This window comes from Stenella coeruleoalba, assembly GCF_951394435.1.
Source record: "Stenella coeruleoalba genome assembly, chromosome: 10".
Lineage (NCBI taxonomy): Eukaryota > Metazoa > Chordata > Mammalia > Artiodactyla > Delphinidae > Stenella > Stenella coeruleoalba.
This window is the reverse complement of record NC_137156.1, coordinates 19,921,975-19,941,050: the sequence shown is the minus strand read 5'-3', so window position 1 is coordinate 19,941,050 and position 19,076 is coordinate 19,921,975. Positions and strand designations below refer to the sequence as shown.

General features: G+C 44.5%; 1 protein-coding gene across 6 annotated transcripts in view; it reads left to right on the top strand.

The window, feature by feature from the left end:
- The window catches only part of RIPOR2 (RHO family interacting cell polarization regulator 2), a 227,245-nt gene that overhangs the window by 12,243 nt on the left and 195,926 nt on the right, over positions 1–19,076 (top strand). For 4 of the 6 annotated variants that reach the window (XM_079932730.1, XM_079932726.1, XM_079932723.1 and 1 more), the window contains exons 2-3: positions 3,433–3,525; positions 4,341–4,772. In XM_079932730.1, coding sequence (XP_079788856.1) covers positions 4,697–4,772 — 76 coding nt within the window. In that variant the 5' untranslated portion in view covers positions 3,433–3,525; positions 4,341–4,696. Of the gene's footprint in view, positions 1–3,432; positions 3,881–4,340; positions 4,773–19,076 lie in introns of all 6 variants that reach the window. The other 2 variants (XM_079932724.1, XM_079932725.1) reach the window with 2 other exon arrangements.

Here is a 19,076-nt window from a genome sequence, read left to right as displayed (position 1 = left end):
GTGCAAGCTTGGATGCGTCCCCTAACATGTCTGAGCCTCAGTTTCATATTCTCTAACATGACGCTTTTGCATGTGGTGTTGTCTAAGATAATTCTCTAAGAGTTGTCAAATGTTCTAATTCTTTATTATTCAGTAATAGCCTTTGCCAAGGCTACATGGGACATATTTCAAAAACAGAACGGTATTGCCAAACTTAAGAAGCACTGAGTATGTAGAGCATAGTACATAGTTACAGTGCAGTGTTTTTAAATTACTTAATGTGAAGAGTTAATATAGGTTGTGGTTAAACACAGAGCTGGGCTATCTGAATTCAAATTTCATCTCAGCCACCTGCTGCTGTGTAAGCCCTGCAAATTATTGAACTTCTTTCTGCCCCAGTTCCACCACCTACAAAATGGGTACAGGATTATCGTGACAGTGATCTGAAATTTAAATCTGTAAAGTACTGTATTAGATCATTGCTATTTAGAGTAACCACTCTTTAGCCTTCACTCTTTTATCTGTAAAATAGGATTACTAATAACCACTTATTAATAAGAATATGGGGAAATTAAGTAAAATTGCATAGCTACTTAAAGCATGCAACACAAAGCCTATTTCTTGGTAAGTACTCAATCAATGCAGGTAGATTGACAGCCCAATAGCCACAGCTAGAATCTGGCTCTCAATCCCATTCCAGTTTCCAAAGAATAAACAAAACTCTCTGTCCTTTTTGGGTGTGCTTGTGACAGGAGAGAACTAAATCAGATGCTATGCTGTTGTTTTCTCCTGGTGTTTAATAAGCTTTTATTTTAAAAGAATACCAAGTTTTCCTAAGTGGCTTTCTTTAAAAGGAGCACAGTGTGCCGTGGCTTAGCAATTTCCATTCTCCACTGAGTAATTGAAGGTCTGTTTCTCCCCAGGACAGTTTTAAAGTAGAAACAGACATGCTGGTGCCCCTTATATTTCTCCTGAATATAACATTTAGCTTCCATTTATTGAAAATGAGTTGAAGGAAAAATGTAACAGCAAGGATCACATAATTATGCTTTTCTCCATATTCTTTTTAACACGTTCCTCCTAGCAGACTCTGTATTTTGCCATGAAATTCTGCAACTTATGAAAATGTAATAGCATCACAAGCCCAGAGAAGAGTAAAAATTGATATCCTACACTTAACACAAGTGAAAATGTTCCTTGGGAGAATAACACTCCACACACCATCTACTGCAGGCATTTATGAGTGTGTACTTGATAAAAGAAGAGATAAAGCTGGAAGAGTCAGGAGAAGGAACCATATGGTGTGAGCCAGGGATCTGCAGCGTTGCCAACCTGACTGGAAGGAATGACAGTAAGAGATGGAGGCGAATCTTCTGTTTCTAGTTTTGCCCCCCACCTCCAGGTCCCTCCATGATAGTAAGGAGTAAACTGGCAAGATTTGTATTTAAATTCACAAGAGAAGACGAAACGCAAACTTTTCAGCTGCCTCTCATTTTAGACCTAACTGTACTTTCCGCCCCCTCTGGCCCACTGTTCCCTCTCATCTGCTCTTGTAAATTATGTACATCAGAAAAGCAGTGACTCATGCGGCAGAAGCTTGAGGAAATGTGTGGCTTAATGAGGAGGGAAGAAGGTCTGATACTGATTGCAAAAATAAAAAAGCGTACTTCATTTTGTACGACATGCTCCACGTTCAAGTTCATCGTGGGCACAGACTTGCAAGAGCCAAATGGTGAAAGAAGGTAACAACAGGAGGAAGCATGACGACAACACCCTAACAGCCTCCCTGAGTTTCCCCTCGTCTCTAATTTGCCTAGCTGGCGGCTACCTGATTTGGTTTATAGTAAGTGACAATGATGAGCAGAAATATGTTGCAGTTAGCAGTTGTACAGGTCAAGACCAGACCAGACTGTTGGAACAGCTATCCTAGGTCTCTCAAACACACAGCTTTCTTATGCTGAGTGTATCACTCTAGGGAATTATGTCCAGTTGCAACAGTCAATAAAATCTCAACGGCTGCCTTCCATAGCTTTTGTCCTCATCTTGGTGTCTACCCTCCCCTCGCTTCAGAAACCGAAGCCTGGGACGCAGGCACACCAGTGAGGGCTCAGGGTCCAGCAGCAATTGTCTGGACCAACAAAGTCCCACGAGACCCACAATTGCCAAGTCACTACCTTCGCTATAAAGGCCCAGGTCATGGTCCCTCAGGCTAAGAAAGATAACCTGGAAATCGATTCAAGGAATACTCTAGAAGTTGGACAAGGCAAGGAACAGATCCTCCTCTGGAGCCTCCAGAAGGAATGCAACCCTGTGGACACCTCAATTTTAATCCTGTTAGACCCTTTCAGACTCTGACCTCCAGAACTGTAAGATAATAAATTTGTGTTGTTTTATGCCACTAAGTGTGTGGTGATTAGTTATAGGAGCAATAGGAAACTGAAACCCAGGACTCTTGATGTCATGTATCCCAGACCACCTCGTTTTGTAGATAAGGAAAGTGAGACCCAGGGAATTTGCTAACTTTCACAAAATTGTGTGGCTAGTGACCAGTGGCCACTGATGACATGGAGCAGTTCGCCGATGCTAAACCCAAAGCCCTTTGAGTGTATTAATTCACTAAATCATCAGCATAACCCTAAGGCAGCAGCTCTTGTTCTTATCCTCATTTTACACATGAAGAAACTGAGGTACAGTGATGTTAAAGTCATGATGCTGCTAAGAGTCTGCACCCGGGCACTGCGGCTCTGGAACGTCCTCCCTTCACCTCTAGGCATAGTGCCAATTGGACGAGGAGCATTCCCACACTCTACCAACCCCTAAAGAGTTATTTTTTATATAAATTTATTTTTATTTTTTGCTGCGTTGGGTCTTTGTTGCTGTGTGTGGGCTTTCTCTGGTTGCGGCGAGTGGGGGCTACTCTTTGTTGTGGTGCGCGGGCTTGTCATTGCAGTGGCTTCTCTTGTGGCAGAGCACGGGTTCTAGGCGCGCCGGCTTCAGTAGTTGTGGCACACAGCCTCAGTAGTTGTGGCATGTGAGCTCTAGAGTGCAGGCTCAGTAGCTGTGGCACACGGGCTTAGTTGCTCCAGCGGCATGTGGGATCTTCCTGGGCCCGGGCTCGAACCCGTGTCCCTTGCACTGGCAGGCGGATTCTTAACCATTGCGCCACCAGGGAAGCCCCACTAAAGAGTTATTTTACCTTTATCTCATTTCATCTCGACAACCCCATGGGGTGTGCAGGTTATTTCCATTTTAAGACGAAGAAAACAAGGCACAGAGACTAAAGCATACCTCTGGTTAGTTGTGATTATGACACCCCCCAAGCCCCCTCTCTTGGCAGTTTTGCCTCAGTGGCACCATGAGGGATACAAAAGATAGAGGGCAGAGTTTCTGCCTTCTGCAAGCTTATGGATTATCTTGGGCTAAATTTGGTAACGTGAATGTCACTTTTTCCAGCTCGGACCTCTTGGCAAGACTGTTCCTGAGGCTTTGATCAATAACTGCTGTCTGGAGCAATCTGACGTCGCACATTGAAGAGCTTGGAACAAAGTAAGCGATCAATCATAAACAGCAGTTCCCCCGCCAGGCACAGCGCCCAGGGCTTACGAATTGAGGCTGTGTTTTTATAGCCAATACAATGTATTTCGTTAGACTGTGTATTTATTTGGGGTGGCTTGAGGAGGGGCTGGTGGAGCTTTGGGGACCAGATTCAAGCTGCCCCAGCCACTCCTCGGTGTCACCAGTTTCCCATGCAAACCACTGTAGGCTCAGGAGAGGAAGACACAGTTCCTGCCACCAAGAAGCTGGCTCGCTATTTGGACGTGCACATTAAGACAAACCAGCGAACAAACAAAAGCCCTAACAAGTCAGGGCCATCCAGGCATGAGGCGCGCGAGAGGCACGGGTGCGTGTGTGCCGGCCCCATCGGTGTGGGTGCAGGGAAAGCCTCACGGGAAAATGGGATTTTGAAGCATGAATGGGTGGGTGAGGAGGGAGTGTGATCTTAGGTGGAGAGAAAAGTGGGGGCAATGGGATGGGTGAGAAAGTTCAGATAAGCATTTTGAAGACAGTGAATATAGCAGGTCAGCCGGTGTAAAGGACTCGTGCAGGCACAGTAAAGTCTGATGTTGGTTACCACTGAACCATTCATTTGGTCAACAAATATTTATTGTTCACCTACCCTGTGCCAGGCGCTAGCCTCGGCACTAGAGACCCAGCAGCAGATAAATCATGTGCCCTAAAATGTGACGACTGTTGCCCTGATTTGGGCTCCAGCAGCCCTGCCCCATGTTCCTGGCAGCCAAGCTCTGATCTTCAATCCTGCCTGCAGAGAGGGATCCTCATTTCAGCCATTCTTCCTGCAGACAGATTACACCTGCCCTCCCCCAGCCTCTGACGTGGGGCAGACACAGGAGCCCGGTGATCGGCTCGGCTGGAATAAATTACTGGCCCATCATCTTCATGCATAAAACATGGCACAGGAGGCCTGGGCTGGGCAGCCCAGCACAGCAGCTGCCTTCGGGCCAGTCGGGAGTTAAGGGAAGGAAAGAAAAGGCAAGTTTCAAGATAAAAGAAGTCAACGGAAGCCTTGGATATAAAAAAGGAGAAGAGAGCTTTTAAAAAAAAATTTTTTTTATACGTCTGGCCTTGACTTCCTGTATCGCTACGAGCACTTTTGCTCTCCAGCCATGAGAAGGTGTTAGACCCTCACTTTGGGACCATGGTGTTACCTTCACGATTGCACTGGATCAGAAACAGGCCATGGAGGGACAGGATCCGGAGGCGGCAGCTCAACCGTGAGTGTCCCGGGGTGTTGCCCGCTCCCCCCAACCCCCCCCCCACCGCCCCCGCCTTCCTTCTCCACACCTTTCCCAGTACACTCATTTATGCCCCTGCTGCAAATCCGCTCCAAGCTTCCCCCCACCATCTCCTCCTTCATGTCCTGTGCACCCTCTTCAATGGTCTTAATTTTCATCCACTCCTCTCTCCCTGTTTCCTTCCTACAGCTCTATCCTAATTGGAGGTAACTAAACTCACTTTGTTTCAAGTAGCAAGCAAGAGAGGGCCTCTTTTCTTTACTTCTCCACTTGATGGAAAATACAAATACTTATACCAGTCAAGGGGCTGTGTGGATCGGAACTTTTGTTTATTATGGTGGGGGGAAAAATGCAGTGTCTGAATCAAACAGTGTCAGTGGTGTAGTTAGAATGCGTGAAACTCAAGGATCAGCGAGTCACATTTCTTTTAAGGACCCAATCATATGGTTTCTTAAATTATCAAACTCATACTAAGATTCCCCTTGAGTTGACACGAACTCTAACCAAAAGTGAGCTTTAATTAAATTAATTTATTTATGATTTATTAAACTATAGTTGATTTACAATATTGTTTTAGTTTCAGATGTACAGCTTCAGATTCTTTTCCATTATAGGTTATTACAAGATATTGAACATAATTCCATGTGCTATATAGGAAACACTTGTTGTTTATTTTATATATAGTTGTGTATATCTATTAATCCCATCCTCCTTCCTCTCTTCCCTTTAGTGACCATAAATTTGTTTTCTATATCTTTGTCTGTTTGTTTTGTAAATAAGTTGATTTGTATTATTTTTTTAGATTCCACATATAAGTGATATCATATAATATTTTTCTCTACCTAATTTACTTCACTTAGTATGGTAATCTCTGGGTCCATCCATGTTGCTGCAAATGGCAATATTTCATTATTTTTTATGGCCGAGTAATATTTCATTGTATATATATATACCACATCTTCTTTATCCATTCATGTGTCGATGGACACTTAGGTTGCTTCCATGTCTTGTAAACAGTGCTGCTGTGAACATTGGGGTACACGTATCTTTTCAAATTAGCATTTTCACCTTTCTGGACGTACGCTCAGAAGTAGGATTGCTGGATCTTATGGTACTTCTATTTTTAGTTTTTTAATGAACCTCTACTGTTTTTCATAGTGGCTGCACCAATTTACATTCCCACCAACATTGTAGGAAGGTTCCCTTTTCTCCACACTCTCTCCAGCATTTATTATTTGTAGACTTTTTGATGATGGCCATTCTGACCAGTGTGAGGTGATCAAAAGGGATATTTTAGTGTTGACGTAATCGGAGAAAGAGAAAGCATTCTAAGATGTATGTGTCAAGACCACTATCCTTCAATAAGTAACAAATTGGTGTGTGTCTGTTACTGGAAAGGTGTATTTAACTCAGATGTCAGCAAATTCAAATGGTTAGAGGGGCTATGCTGCTAAGTTCAGTGAGCAAAAGGGCTGTTTTCAGGGTGGTAAGGAATAGCTCACTTTCTTCTTATCTCTGTCATGGGAAAAACAATAGTGAAACCACGATGATAAATTACAACTGCCACTTGGCCTCAGTCTGAGGAGGCAATAGGGCATGGTGGAGACTGTGGTACATGGGAAAGCACTTGTACAGGAGGGCACCCACCATTCAGTGCCATCAGATTATTTGCATGAGGAATGGGGGTCTGACCGGTGGCCAGATTTCCCAATTTCCCTTTTTTTTTTTTTCAAGAAAAGCAAAAAAATGCTATTTTCTAAGTGAAAGCTCTCAAGCTTAAACATTGGAAGTTAATTCTTTAAATTGTAAATATAGCCCATAGTGTGCTCTAATGCGAAATGTGACAGCTGTGGGGCACCAAGCCCTGGTTTAAGTGCTGGGTGCTGTTCTCATTAAAAGCCCATCACATAGTTTATTTAAGTCTAGTTATATGTTGGCAAGCCTTTCTTATGTGTTAAAAGCCTCTGGGGAAGACAGTTAAATTATGATGAATGAGTGGTTTAGGAACATAAATAAACACTGTCTGCTAGCTTAGGAGGGCAAGCTGGGCTGGTTGCATTCCAAATGGCACCCCAATACAAGGAACTGCACCCAGCAAAATCATTCCTTAATATAATTGAAGAAGCTCTTAGCAGTTTTTTCAGAGTCTCCACCTTAGTCATCTGCTTCTTTCAGCTGCACCTACCTTGACTTCAAATTCCAGTTTTTGTGACACCTCATTTTGTGTTGGTATGGAAACAGTTGTGGTCCCACAGATTTAGGGCAACATCTCTACTGTCACTGAGAAAGGATGGAGTGTGATCTGCATTATTGCGTACTGTTGGCGGGGTGGGGTTGGCCTTCCCTCTAAAAACAAGAACTTGGGAGAAAGGCCTGCTTCATTGTACTGATTTCACTTAAATTATGAGACTAAAATCTGGGTACTGTGATACGGTGTCTGCATGGTTTTAATATGAAACAAGGATGTGTTAATAAATGTTTAATCCAAGCTTGCTGTTCAGCAGGCTAGTCCTGACCTCTCTGGCCTATGTGTGTGAGGAAGGAGGGATTCTGACATTCCTCCAGGATGGTCAAGAGCTCTGCTGTATCAGGGTCAGGGTGAGTTAGAAATAGCAGCAGGATCAAGTGACTTTGTTTGGGGTTGATTTTTCCAACTCATGGAACCACTGAGCATGTTTGAAGGCAGAGAGTTAGAGGCTGTGGAAAGGGAGAAAGCGTGAAGACACTGAAGAGGGAAGGAACAATGGAGAAGCCTCTCACTGCAAACACCGGCCTGCAAGGCTAGTCCTAGACATTGTTTTGCAATTGCTAAGATTTGTCTTGGATAACTTTTCCCGTCCTCTTTCTCTGAGGCCTTTCTCACAGGTCAGCATCACCTCTGACTTGGAGACCCAAGCATTGTTGCCTCTTGGGGTTATTCTGTCATTGAGAAAAATAAGTTAATAGTCCTTTTTTCCTCAAATACACAAAGTGACCTTGAATGGCAATAGAGGGTATACATGCCACCACTCACCCTTTCCATGCCCCTGCAGACATTGCTAATCAACCACAGCTTTCTCCATATCTTTCTTTCCCAAGGAGGCCATGCCCAATCTTAGAATCCTTTCCAATATAGTGCTGCTATTTGTAATCAATTATAATTGGCACAACGGTTGAAACCTGGATTTGTTTTTTTCTATTGATTCATAACAAATTGTCACAAGCTTATTGTCTTAAAACAACGTACATTAATTATCTCATAGTTTCCATGGGTCAGGACACTGGGTATGAAGTAGTTGGGTTTTCTTCTCAGTCTCCCAGTGTTGCAGTCAAGGTGTTAGCCAAGACCACAGTCTCCTGAGGCTCATTGTCTCCTTCCAAGTGCAGTGGTTGTTGGCAGAATTCAATTCCCTGTGGTTGTAGGACTGAGGCCCTGAGTAACTAAAGGCTACCCATTGTTCCCTGCCACATGGCCCTTCCTACAGCATGGTAGTCTGCTTCCTCAAGGCCAACTAGAGAGTGTCTGTTGCTGCTTGTAATCTCTCCTTTAAAGGACTTGCCTGATTAGGTCAGGCCCACCCAAGATAACTTCCTTTTTGATTAGTTCAAAATCAACTGATCAGGGACCTTAATTACATCTGCAAATCATTTATTTATTTATTTATCTATCTATTTATTTATTTATTTCTGGCTGCATTGGGTCTTTGCTGCTGTGCATGGGCTTTCTCTAGTTGTGGTGAGTGGGGGCTACTCTTCGTTGCAGTGTGTGGGCTTCTCATTGTGGGGGCTTCTCTTGTGGAGCACAGGCTCTAGGCGTGTGGGCTTCAATAGTTGTAGCACGTAGGCTCAGTAGATGTGGCTCGTAGGTTCTAGAGCGCAGGCTCAGTAGCTGTGGCGCATGGGCTTACTTGCTCCACGGCATGTGGGATCTTCCTGGACCAGGGCTCAAACCCATGTCCCTTGCATTGGCAGGGAGATTCTTAACCACTGTGCTACCAGGGAAGCCCTGCAAATTTTTAACATTTGCCATATACCAAAACCTAATAATGGAAGTAAAATCTCACCATATTCACGAGTTTTGCCCACACCTACATAAGGGAATGACACAGAGCATGTGTACCAGGGGGCAGGAATCATGGGGCCATCTTAGAATTCTGCTTACTCCAAACCCAGATGTCATCCTTGTAATAGAACCTTGATTCTGAGCTACTGGCTTTGTTTTTCTTTTTTACTTTTTATTGTGAAAAAGTTTTAAACATACAGGAAAGTAGAGAAAATAATATAATGAGTCTCATATACCCACGTAATTTAACAGTTGTCAACATTTTGCCATATTTGCTTCTTCTGTTTTCCTACTGAAATAGTTTAAAATAAATTGCAGGCATTATGACATTTCACCTCTAAAGATTTTAGTGAGAGCATCCTTAAAAAATAAGGGCCTTTTTCTACATAACTGCCTAATAAAATTAACAGTGATCCCCTAATATTGTTTAATACATAGTTTATATTCAAATCTCCCAGGCAGAATACAATTCTTAATGTGCTCTCCTGATGCCTGTAAACGCTTACAAAATGCCTGGCACCTAGTGTACTCAAAAAGGTTTGAATTCCATCAAAATTATATTCATATTTTATAATCATGTTAAAGCAATGACTCCCGAAGTCCAATTTCCCCTAGTCCCTCTCACTTCTTTTCACTGCCAGGGTCTGTAATGAGATATTTACATTATTTACAGTCTATAATAGTGTGGGGTGGAAAATAATGGAACCAAGGTACAAGAGCTGTAATGTGTTACCCTTCTTAGGGATATTCAAATTTTAAAAGAGGCCATCAATTAAATAAATTGTTTAAATAATAAAATAAAAGATACCAGCAGAGAAAGACCCAAATATGTGATGGCAGGCAGATATCTTGAGGAGAGGCTTATCTGACACCCTGAAAACTGTATCAAGCTGCTTCCTGAGACCTCCCCAGGTAAAAAGGGGTCTAGAGAGAGCACAGTGGGCACTTGGCTTTCTGAATGATGACAGCAGTTTCAGGGCAGGGTCTGGCAGTAAGGGGTAGGCACAGATAAGAGGGTGCCCTGTGACCCTTTCTTCCCTTGAATCTGCTAAAGTTTAGGGGTGATGAAAGGGAAGAAAGCCTGGAAAATGTATAAACTTTGATAACAGGGATATATGACTTCACATCCTACTTCTACATCTTAGCTCTTGGCCTGTGGGCAAGTCATTCTACTTCCCTGAATGTCTACTTCCTTAAGCCCAAAATGGTTGTTATAACGACACCAACCTCGCAGTGTTATTAGGGGGATTAGAAGATATAAAATGTATCAAGTGCCTGGCAAGTGGCAGCGGTAGCTATTGGGATCCGAGAGACTGGTAACGGTAATGGTGACCTTTGGGACAGGTAAAGGGGCTACCATTGCCACCACCACGCTTTTGGGTTGGGGAAAATGCCATGCTGGAGAAGGCAGCCCCCTCTTACTCAGATCCTAACATCACCCCACTTCACCCCCATACCCGGCCAGCTTGCAACACACCAGGTAGGAGGCAACCCAGCCCTGCCAGGGGAAAACCACTGGCCCCTGGGGGTGCAGTTAACTCCTGTTCTTCTGAGAAGCTGGGGTGAGTGTTTTCCCCAGTGGTGGATCCCCAGGCTGTTTGCAGTACAAGTAAATGCATCCAGGTGACATAGCCCAAGCGGAACTTATTGCTTTGCTGCCTTGAAAGGTGGAACTCCACGTCTGGGGAGAGCTTTGTTGGAGAAGGCTCAGGATGACACCCTCTGTGGACCCAACTGAAGCAATGGGAATGAGTTCTCTCTGTCCCTGGGAAGACAGCAGTGACAAAGCTGATACGCGTTTGAGATTTGCGAATGCTGCTGTCTCAAAGACACCACTTGTCACTTCCTTCCCAGCGTTGATGTGGCGTGGTTGTCTTGTTCGGCCGTTCTCCTCACTCAGTGTGGTGGTATTCTCCATTGGGATGGGGCAAGAAGGGGAGCCGTAAGCAGCAGTCTGAGTTCCGCACACCCATCCCTGGACAGTGGTTGGGAGAGCGGGTGTGATTTTGAAAGGGGGTTCTCCCAGACTGACGGTTCTCCTACACAAGGAGGTAAGAACCCAGCCGGTTATTCCTTACCGGGTGCGGCCTTGGAGTCTTTTCTAAATACCTCTGTGTCTCCAGATGAAACGGAAGACAAGGGCTGGCGCTGGGCAGGCCCCAGGTAGCCAGGGGCTGATGGCTGGAGGAGCGTGCACAGTGCCTTTCCCAGCCTCTTCCATCCGCGCGGGGCCGCCCACTCTGCAGATGGCCCCTGCTCGCCAGAGACCCAGCATCAGCTTACAGAGCAGCCTGCTGCCTATCGGTTTTCCGCCCAGCTCACCTGTTATCTGGGGAGGGTCGGCAGACGTGCTGTGGGGCTGGAATGACTCTCACGTTTCTCCTCAGGGCTCCTCCCCTCCGGGATTTTGCACCAGCTTAGGGAAGCCATATGGCTGCAGATTGACCTTTTCAGCCTGGATACAGACACCCAAACGTCCTAGACCACAGCAGGAGCCGTGTTGCTGCCTTTCCTGACTTGCTGCCTCAGTATCTTGCCATTGATCTGACTTAATTAGAATGACTCCCAAATGTCAGATTCCTAGTGCTGCTCTTGCTGACTCAGGCTGGTCTCCTCTGTTTTTGTTTTAAATTGAAGTATAGTTGATTTACAAAGTTGTGTTAATTTCTGGTGTACAGTAAAGTGATTCAGTTATATATGTATATTCTTTTTCATATTCTTTTCCATTATAGTTTATTATAAGATATTGAATATAGTTCCCTGTGCTATACAGTAGGACCTTGTTGTTTATTTTATATATAGTAGTTTGTATCTGCTAATCTCAAACTCCTAATTTATCCCCCTCTGCCCCCTGCTTTCCCCTTTGGTAACCACAAGTTTGTTTTCTCTGTGTGTCTGTTTCTGTTTTGCAAATAAGTTCATTTGTATCACTTTTTTAGATTCCACATATAAGTCATTTCACATGATATCTGCCTTTCTCTGTTTGGCTTACTTCACTTAGTATGATAATCTCTGGGTCCATCCATGTTGCTGCAGATGGCATGATTTCATTCTTTTTTAAGTCTGAGTAATATTCCATTGTATATATGTACCACATCTTCTTTATCCATTCATCTGTCAATGGACATTTAGGTTGCTTCCATGTCTTGGCTATTGTAGATTCTGCTGTTATGAATATCGGGCTGCATGTACTTTTCAAATTAGAGTTTTCTCCAGATATGTGTCCAGGAGTGGGATTGCTGGGTCATATGGTAGCTCTATTTTAAGTTTTTTGCGGAACCTCCATACTGTTTTCCATAGTGGCTCTGCTCTGTCTCACACCCCATGAATTCCTCGCCTGGCTCCTGTTTCCTTTAAAGCCATAAGCTTAAAGATTTGGGAGGAGGTAAGCAAGGGGATCACCCCAAGTGTAAAAAAGAAACCAAATAAAGAAGACTTTTAGAACATTTCTGTAAACCACGGGTCACATATTTTCCTAGGTTCCAGTCTAGCCACCTGCTAAAGTCGCCCACGAACAGCCTCAGCCCAGACAGCGGGCAGGCTGGCCCCCCAGGGCCTGAGTTTCTCCACAGTTCTGCATCCTGGTTACCAGCTGTTCTGTCAATTACTGAGAATTTGACTTGTTTAGGGAGCCTAGTATTCATACTGGTGTAAGAGTTAGTTATATAGCTTCCAACACGACATTACCTGTTTTCTCATCAACCAGAAGATTAATTGCTTTCCATAGAAGCCTTACCCTCAGCCTTCCTGCCTGAGTGATTGAGTCCCAGAGTGCTACTTCCAAATGCCCCATTCCAGCTTATACTGTCAAGGATTAAAAGCATGGGAAACCCGAGAAAGGGAGATACTTTGAATAATTCAAGGGGGTTCTGTTGGTTGAGAAAGTGCTCTCTTTGTATGTACATTGATCTGGACAGATATTTTAGCCATCTCCAGCCAAGGACGGACAAAAGAGAGGGTGTGGAGGGAAAGGGGAAGGAGAGGAAGAAGAAACAAATTTCGAACACAACTAACTGAAATTAAAAAGAATGAAAACAGCAGTGGGATTAGAGGACTCAGAGCTTGGTGGAGGGTCTTAAAGCCTTTAATCCTCAGATTGGTTGTTGGTGGACAGATCTAAAGAGCCCGAAAGTTAACCACTGGAATAACAACTTGGACTCTGGTTGGAAGCAGAAAATTACCAAAATAGCAAATTTTCTCAGTAGCATTAAGCCAGTGTATTACGTTGGGGGGAAGGAGGGTTTTAGGGGATAGGAACCATCTGGAAATATGTTAGCCTAAAAGCAAGCCACTGTGTAAGTACCAGTTTTTCTATATCAAGATCCAAGAAACTGTTTAACTGCACAGGAATATGTGTGTGTGTTTGTGTACACATACACAAACACACACACAGACACACCCCAGTTGTCAAGAGTGTGATGACTGGGGCTTCCCTGGTGGCGCAGTGGTTGGGAGTCCGCCTGCCGATGCAGGGGACACGGGTTCGTGCCCCGGTCTGGGAGGATCCCACATGCCGCGGAGCGGCTGGGCCCATGAGCCATGGCCGCTGAGCCTGCGCGTCCGGAGCCTGTGCTCCGCAACGGGAGAGGTCACAACAGTGAGAGTCCCGCGTACAGCAAAAAAAAAAAAAAAGAATGTGATGACTGTGAGCTTGGGCAGCAGCACTAAAAAATAAATGTCTTTAGTTTGTTTTGATCTGATACAAAGCTATTATGTCTTTGTTGTATAAAACTCAAACAATTCAGAAACACATAAGAGAGAGAGGGAAAGTCATCTAGAATTCCCAGCCCCCTCATTGTACAGCATAGTGCTCCCATTTCTTTTTCTAAAACATACTCAGTATATTATTTTCATAGGCTCTGTTCTGCAACTTGCTTGTTTCACTTAACAACATAACTTGAATACCTTTCTGACAGTCAATGGCCATAAATATCTTTAGACTGGATCCATACAGCCAAGTTCAAATGGAGGCCTGCAGAGTTTGGGCAGTTTAAATATATCTAATCTGATTCACTTATTCCTGAAAAAATTATTATAATTATAAAAGTAGATTGTATTGGATGGGGACTGAACTGTTCGCTTAATTATTCACATAGCCTGGGTGTCTCTGACTCTCTGTACTCAGATGGTAAGGAGGAGTGTTTAAAAGGTCAGGGTACTCAGGAGAGGGTTTGTGTATGTACTTTCAGAAAACTATCCCACACACAGTCCTTGAAGGGTAAATCTTTTCATCCCCCACCAAAATGAAGGGTGATTTGGGAACAAGACCATTCCTTATCCCGTTGCAGGTTGGTGCCATTGGTGCCTGGTTCCCAAGGCACCAGGATGTCCTTGTGCTTAGGGGTAGGTAGCTTGGCATTTAGCTCCATCATAGAATGGGACGTGAAGAGGCATCTTAAACCTGAGCCTGCACCCAAAAAGAGTTCAGCAAGATCAAGAAAAACAGAGTCTAGGATATTTGCTAATAACTCTTTGAATTGCTGCTCCCCAGAGCTTTGTTCCCTGAGGTTTTGTGTACGAATAGAGTCAAATTAATCCAATCCTTCAATTTTCAAGCAAGTAACAAAAACCCATAAAGGACTTACTTGCTAATATTGTGTTAATGGGAGGATAGCAAATTCATGTAAATGAGCCTGCAAATAATCTCAAGAGATTTCCCCCCTGCGGACCAAGAGGAAGCTTTACTTCTGTCAGGATGGTTTCAAAGGGAGAGAAAGGATGCTCTTTTGAGCTATCAGAAACGATGAAAGCAATTTTGTGGGCCTGCAAGCACCCTCTAAATGGTACAGATGATGAAGGGATGTGTTAGATGTATTTTTTAATGTTTTCTGAGATTTCATAAGCAACAGTTTTTACATATAGAAAAGTGAAAAGAATTATAGAGGGAACATCCATATAACTACTACCTAGATTCTACCACTAATATTTTATGATACTTGCTTTATCTTATATCTACCCATATATCCACCCCTCTATCAATCCATCAATAAATCTTATTTTTAATGCTTTCAAATTTAGTTACAGACATCCATACACTTCACTCTAAACACTTCAATATGTATGTCATTTAATCTTTGTTACTGGTTCTTTAAAAATATTTAGTCAAGTTTTTTGAGGTTTAATTTACATAGAGTACATTTTTTATAAGACCACTTTTACTTTTTAGTGTACAGTCCTGTAAATCTTGGCAAACACCTATGGTTGTGTAACTCCCACAACAATCATGATATGAAAAGTTCCACCACCTCAAACATCCCCTCATGCTCCTTTGTATTCAACCCATGCCTTCGTCAACTGATGGTCTGCTTTCTGTCCTTATAGTTTTGCCTTTTTCAGAATGTCTTACAAATGGAATCTATAACCTGTAGCCTTCTGAGTATGGCTTCTTTCATTTAGCATAATACACTTGAGGTTCATCCATGTTGTTGCATGCACCTTTGTCATCTTCATTGCAGAGTAGTATCCATTACTGGATGTATTTCTATAAGGTAAAATCATGTGCAGGTGGTAAGATCTCTCATCACCAAAAAGCATGGGCAAACAGCGATCACCAGAGTTGACAGCCCCTGAAGTCTCCATGGTCCTCATGGCTCTGTGCCTGTCTTGGGAATCTCTAGGCAAATCAAGGACAAGGAACCTCTCTGGGGTCCCAATGCGCCTCATCTGTGCCCTGGGAGTATTAGTGCCCTGGGAATATTAGTGGGAACTACTCAGGGATACTTTATTCAATCAGCACTAAAGGATTATGGTTCAGAAGGTAGCAACCCTACATTTTTCCTTTGACGTTGTATGTGATTGCAGAACCTGTACACAAGTCAGAGATTGTTTCACCCAATGTGAGACCTAAACCCAGACTGATATAGAAGAGCAGAGGCCAGGGGAGGCAGGAGAACCAGGATGGGAGAGAGGGAAGAGCCGTTCTCTAGTGGAGGCTGTGCTGGCCCTGACAAGCTATGACACAGTCACAGAGGATCCAGGAGCCCTGGTTCAAGAGCTTTCTGGCTGCCTGTTATTACTCTCTCCATTTTCTTTCCCTAACTCAAGTTAAAATTCTGTGTTTTGCATCTAAAATAATAACATCCAGCACACAGAGAGAAAAGAGTGAAAGAACATCTTGATTTCTTTAGGAAATCATGTAGTTTAGCTTTATGCTTCTAGTACAGCTTTGAGCTGAGCAGCCCACACACCGTTATCATTCTCCCAAAGGACAAGGAATCGACTTCCTTCTGTTTCCTCCACAGCTGAAATGAAGCTGTGTGGTTTTTAAGATGAGAAACATAATCTTCAGGGAGAGCCTACATATTTTTTTCTTCACCCTCACTCCTAATGTGAACTCCATTTCAGTATCATCTGAGAAGGTGATGGGGGGCGTGGGATGTGAGTGTCCCCTCCAAGGGCTTGGGATTTGTTTCTGGATCTTGCCTCTGAGCATCTGGGAGACATCAGTCAGACCACTCACCCTCTCCATACAGTCAATACACATTCTTTTTTGCCCAGGCCACAAGTTTGCACTTGGTTTCTTGTGCACCCCTTCTTACATCACCTCTTCAGGGGTAACTGCTTCCAGGACTCTGCTGCCTCCAGCTGTACTAGGAAATGATGTCCCCCTCCGTCCTAGACACAGCCCAATTCTCATTTTTCCTCTTCGCACATCAAACCAAACTCACTGCTCCCCATCACTCCTCACTTATCGGGGACAGAACTTGTGCCAGGCACTATGTGAGTCATTTTTTTTTTTTTTTTTAGGGAATAATTTATTTTATTTTTGGCTGCGTTGGGTCTTTGTTGTTGCACGCGGGCTTTCGCTAGTTGTGGCGAGTGGGGTCTACTCTTCGTTGCGGTGCGCGGGCTTCTCATTGCAGTGGCTTCTCTTGTTGCAGAGCACGGGCTCTAGGCACATGGGCTTTAGTAGTTGCGGCACGTGGGCTCAGTAGTTGTGGCTCGTGGGTTCTAGAGCGCAGGCTCAGTAGTTGTGGCTCGCGGGCTTAGGTGCTTCGTGGCATGTGGGATATTCCCAGGCCAGGGCTCGAACCCATATCCCCTGCATTGGCAGGCAGATTCTTAACCACTGCGCCACCAGGGAAGCCCTATATGAGTCTTTCTTTCACTTAATCCTCATCCAAAACCCTACGAGGTTGGTCACTGTATCCATTTAGCAGGTGAGGACTTTGAGGCTCAGAGAAGTTAAAGGATTACTAAGTAGCAGAACAGAGCCAGGATTCAAAGTCATTTCTGTACAAGTCCAAAGTAATTTTCACGGCAAGAACTTTTACCTCCAGGACTCAATCCCAAATCAGCTGACTCCCAGTCTAGCAGTTTTTCCAGCTTCCTGCACTGTCTATTCAGAAAATCCATCTTACCATGCTTCCCCAAATATCAAAATGTGGGCCCAGTTGAAATGCACACAGCTCTGGGAGTCTCCTAAAGGTGGATTCCAGGGCTAGCAATGTCCGACAGCAGTCAAAGAGATATTTGGTGTCTGCTGGGAACAGTATCTTCCAATGCTGTGCTAAACGCACAAGTGTTTGAGAAATATCCAGAAGGCAAATGCTCACCAAATGTTAAACTCTGTATGGAATATCTACCCTGAGTCCCTGGATTCTTCTCTGTGCCAGACAGGCCCACCACGAGGCCCACTCAGAAAGAAACCTGAACACCCAGGACCCTTGGGCTCAGAGCTAGTGCCTGTCTTGGCCAGACAGCGCCCCCTGTCTTCTCCAAAAGCAACTGAAAGCAGAAACACAGAACCCCACCTCCCACCGCGCCCCGCCCCACCCCGCCTTCCCCTCCACGACCTGAAGCGTCGCTGCCTCCAGGGTCCCAGCCCCATTTAGTGATCCCTTGCCCCAGGGAACTTGCCTGTTCCCACCTGTTAAGTGAGTTTCCCATCCTGGTGGTGGCTTCTGACCATTGTGCCTCCCCACGTGGCACTGCCTCCGAGCCGAGTTGAAGCGCAGAACAGAGCAGGGCAAGACCTGAAGTCGCACCAGGATGTGGTGACCCACACCCAGGGGCCCCTTTCCTCCGCAGCACAAACTCGGTTCAAGGCCGTGCCCACGCTCACAGGAAGATGCCTCCTTCCGTACTCAGAAGGGTCTCCGCTCCTAGTTTGCCATTTGTAACGTGGCCATCGGGAGCCTGGTGACCCATTTACTGGCGGAGCTGGGACGATGTATGCCCTCCGTTTTGCGCCGAGCAGGGAGAAACAGAAACCCCACACTGCACATCTATATTTGAAGTCTGGACACTGACCCTCCCGCAGAGGTCACGCTTGTAGACTTTCCTTTCTCACCTTGGGGCTGAGTTCGCACGTCACCGTTGCGCTCCTCCTCTTCCGGACCCGCCGCAGGCTGGGCCACTGACCAGCTCCGTTACACCGTGCGCTTCCGCGTTTCTAGGCTCTTGGGCTGCACCGGGAGGGTGGAATCCACCCCTCACAATAGTCCTGAGCATTAAGTAAGATAACACACGTGAAAATATTTTGTCAGCCTGAAGAACCATTCAAATATCTCTCTTCTTAGTCTAGCAGATTAGAGTATGCCTTTAAAATTAATATTTTCTATCTTAAAAATATAATTTATCAGGAAGTCCTTCATGGGCGTACTCTTCTTTTAATATTTGAACACTTGCTTACAGGAGACTGGCAGATCCAAAAAGTGCCGTTGGCCTGAGTGGTTCCTTTTGGCCTTAATGTGTCAGGACTTGTGGGGCGCCCTGGGGCCAGCTCCAGGCCCACATCTCAGCAGCCATGGAATGGGTGTACAGAGCCAGGACAGACAGACCTGCCTCTTCTTGCTCTCTGCCCCCACTGGAGAGCAGGTGTGTTCTTTATTTCCTCCAGGCCTTCAGCCTCTTAGCTCCTGCCAGCTTCCGTTCAGAGGGAATTCCTGCTCCAAATCTCAGGATTTTTCTCTGTTTATTCTCTTTAAAATTGTCAGGGTCTTGCATTTAAGACCACTGTAATCTCCATTGTACTGTGAAGGGTCACCAAGTCAAAGAAGTAGCAGGGGAATTCATATTCTAAATTCATACAAATGATTTCTTTAAAAGTATACATTAATTTTTTTCCCTTTTAAAAATGGACAGGAAAAGAAAAGAAAAATGTACAACAATTCAAAATAGAGTAACAAAAGTCAAGCCTCCAGAAATTCTGAGGCTTCTTGTTTTTCAGGAGAAACAAGAAGGATTTATAATTAGTGTCGCCATTGTTTACATACTGACCTTCCAAAGTGCTATAGAAG